This window comes from Zeugodacus cucurbitae, chromosome 6 (genome assembly GCF_028554725.1).
Source record: "Zeugodacus cucurbitae isolate PBARC_wt_2022May chromosome 6, idZeuCucr1.2, whole genome shotgun sequence".
Classification (NCBI taxonomy): Eukaryota; Metazoa; Arthropoda; class Insecta; order Diptera; family Tephritidae; genus Zeugodacus; species Zeugodacus cucurbitae.
In genome coordinates this window covers 38,876,456-38,880,015 of record NC_071671.1, presented here as the reverse complement: position 1 = coordinate 38,880,015, position 3,560 = coordinate 38,876,456, and the positions used below count along the sequence as shown (strand labels likewise).

Below are 3,560 nucleotides of genomic sequence, written 5' to 3'. Positions count from 1 at the left end.
TAAGAATCATTATACTCATCACCAATGCCAACAAGCAATAACGAGTACAGCGCAGTGAGTGATATTTAGGGGTGTCCAAATTCACATTAACAGCAGCAGGAGCAAAGGCATTGCAGCGAGGATAACGGCAATTTCAGCGCGCACTCGAGAGCCTCTGAGTGCGTTGTATGCAACATATGGCTGAAGAGTCAACGATGACATGCACAACCAATTATTCTTTTTTTTTGATGTTAGCCTTATTGTTGTTTTTGCTCGTATTTTTATTATTTGCGGAGCAGCGGTTCTAGTGAGCCACAAACCGTGAAAGTCACAAATTATACGATCGCATTCCATGATAGCGGCAATTTGGGGAAGAAGCAGTGGCGAGGTAAGACGGCCAAGCACAGGTTAGACAACGGTGACTTGCACCAGTGCCAACCCTTAACTCACGTTGAGGCAATAGCTGAGGCACTACGAAATATGGCACTGATCCTGCCGCTACTGATATGTTAATTGTGATGATCCTTAAATTAACTGTTTTACATTCCGCCTATCGCACTTTTTCAAAGTACATTTTTGTTTTGCTTATTTCCCTACTTTGTTTCCATATATTGCGGCTAGCTGGAGTTTCTACGACCATATGGTCAACGCCGACTCAATGAGGGATGTCTGCCGCGAGGCGCTCGTGTCACTCGCGTGCCAGTTGGTCAAAATTTTGTTTGCAGACCATCAGCGGGGATTCCGACGGCCAAATGGCAGCTCGAAGCCGCGCTGATGAACAGCCGAACAGTTGGTCTTTTGAATATTTTCGACAACTGAGTATTTGAGCGTTTGGAGGGCTCAATGTTGTAAGTAGAGACGACGAGTAAACAGTCCGCGTTGAAACACAGTGAAGTGAGGATCGAAATAATATGAACTTGAACAGCAGCTCTTTGCAACTACAGCAAACGATCTTTCAGCAACGAAGTCAGCAACAACGCTTGTTTCAAACATTTCCAGCAAACTTAAGTGATTTCTCTTACGCATCCTCCGAGGAGGATGGTTCGCAACATTACGTAAGCAGCCCCAGCTACACACACATCAATGTGGGTGGCTACAAAGAGAATTGCGAAATGTTGCTAGACTGGCCCTCAACTGTAAGCTACTCAAGCAAAAACCCATTGCAACATTCCTCTGACGCTGAAGTATACTATCCAGATTACACCTATAATTCGGAATTGCAACAAGAGCAACATGAATTTAATGTCAGCTTTTCTTCCAGTATGGAAAATGGTGCTTCGAGCACAACACCGGGTTCAGGTTCACCGGTGACCACTAAATTTGTTAAAACCAGCAAACGCTCCGGAGGTCATCCCCGCAAAGAAGCTCTGGCGAAAAAATCAGACACAGCTCTAAAACCACCTAGCCCGAGTGTGCTTAAGCGGCGACGTCAAGCAGCGAATGCACGGGAACGTAAGCGCATGAATGGACTGAATGAGGCCTTCGACCGGCTACGTGAGGTGGTTCCTGCTCCGACAATAGATCAAAAACTATCCAAATATGAGACGCTGCAAATGGCACAAACATACATAGCGTCCCTTTGTGAGATGCTAGAGAACGGAATTAATACAGCCAACTATATAATCCAGCGCGGTGATAAAATGTCGTTCCAAGAGAACATCCGGTTGCAGTGAAATCGAAGCGCAATAACGGTAAAAGAAAGAGGATGATATGCTGTGCAGTTCTAAACCAAAGCAAAGGTAACTTTGGCTGGAGTATCCGCCTTACGTTATTAGTATTAAGTCAATTATGAACTGCTCGTATTTAAACTATGTAAGAATAAGAGCTTTCTATTGAAATTAAAATAAATATGTGTGATTTTTTATAATTAAAAAATATATTTTTTTTTCATTCTTCCACGTGACTTGTCTAAATGCGACTAGTATCGAAATGCTGCACAATTATATAATACCTTTTAAATATATGATATATTACTTTTGATATTTTATTTGGTGAGTCTAGATGGAATTCTCATTGAAAATATTCACTCCAATAATAAGAGGGAACTTCTTATAGTTAATACATGCAGAAGATTGCACAACGTAATTGATATGCAAGGATAATGTATAGAATGTAAGTAAAAGTTTCATTAGTATTATGAGAAAACTAAACACATTTGATGATGAAAATTAAATATTAATAATATTACATATGTTGTTCTTATATGTATAAATATCCAGAAAAGTGAGTCTTGAGATAGATCTAAATGAGAACTCAAATTACATTTTTCGATCAAAGCCCAGAGAAAAATATATAAGTGTAAATGTTAAATCAGGACTGCGGATGCTTCTAATTAAGTTTAGTATTTAAAATAGAAGATATTAAATAATTATAAGATAGTAATTGAATTTACTTTTCCTTTCGACAGTCTGTGTGTAAGAAAGTCAGTGCTTTTAGTTTAGCAAAACAAATCATGATTTGAGAGAGTTATGTTCACACTATGTGACCAAACCATTTGGAAAAAAATGTGATTTGGTATGAGAAATGATTGAAAGCTGTCATATCTTCCTTCAGCTAACATATGAAAAATATACAGAATTATAGGAATATTTTATACCTTTATTTCTTACGAATTGAGAATGGTTTCCAAGTCTAAAGATAAATCTATTATTTGATTAATACAACTTTAGCTGTTTTGATATGTTTTGACGCTGAGTTTTACGCTTTAATTTTTTATTTAGCACTATTTCATGTTTTCGCTCCAATGATTTTCAATTCAAGAAGCTTTTCAATAACCTCATTTCAGAGAATTATCAATAAATATGAGAATGTGAGATCTCTTATTTGTCTGCTTTGAGTATTATCGGTTACATATATGAGTTTGAATGAATCAATTTCATAATACACCATCACACCATCTTATACTAAGTCTAAGATTCTCCACATTTAGTGAGTTATTTTCTTCACTAATCTGTACGTAGAAGCAAAGTGAACAGAAGAGAACATTTTTTTTATACATTTTTCTTTAGATTTCCTTAATTTGGTCAAATACAAATTTGAGATATTTCTATAACTCTTTCTTATTTCAGTAAAGTTAATTCCATTCTAAACATTTTGAAATGTTAGGTTTAGAACGACGTACATAAGTTTTAAAATGTAAAATTTTACCTAAAATTATTATTATTATGAACAGCTTTTGGATTTTTCTTCCACAGAGAAAACAATACTTCTTGCCAAATCGTACAACAATAAAAATACTCATGTTTGAAAAAAACTAATCATTTAAGCACCACAAAAAATTTGGTACTTGTGATTTCCAAATTATGCGGGATAATTATTATTTTATAAAGAATCGTATTATGTCCTTTTATAGCTTATTTTGAGGCAAATTGTTTCAAGTATGTTAGAAAAAAAATTTTGTAGCTCTAACCCAAATACTACGAAAAATATTAGCTATCAACCAAACATGCTTGAGGGCGCTATGCTGATGACACGCAGTGTATGTACATCACAAATTACAAAAAAAAAAATATGACCATGTGGATTCACTCGTTCGGAGTTTAGTAACTTAATTGCCAATTGGGTAGTTTATTAAACAACGG

General features: G+C 36.1%; 1 protein-coding gene across 1 annotated transcript; it reads left to right on the top strand.

Annotated features, from left to right (window-relative positions):
• Positions 1-865: 865 nt before the first annotated feature.
• Positions 866-1,736, top strand: LOC105219945 (basic helix-loop-helix transcription factor amos). Its single transcript, XM_011196304.2, has one exon. The coding sequence runs from the start codon at positions 891-893 to the stop codon at positions 1,650-1,652; it is 762 nt and encodes a 253-aa protein (XP_011194606.2). The 5' UTR covers positions 866-890; the 3' UTR covers positions 1,653-1,736.
• Positions 1,737-3,560: the final 1,824 nt, after the last annotated feature.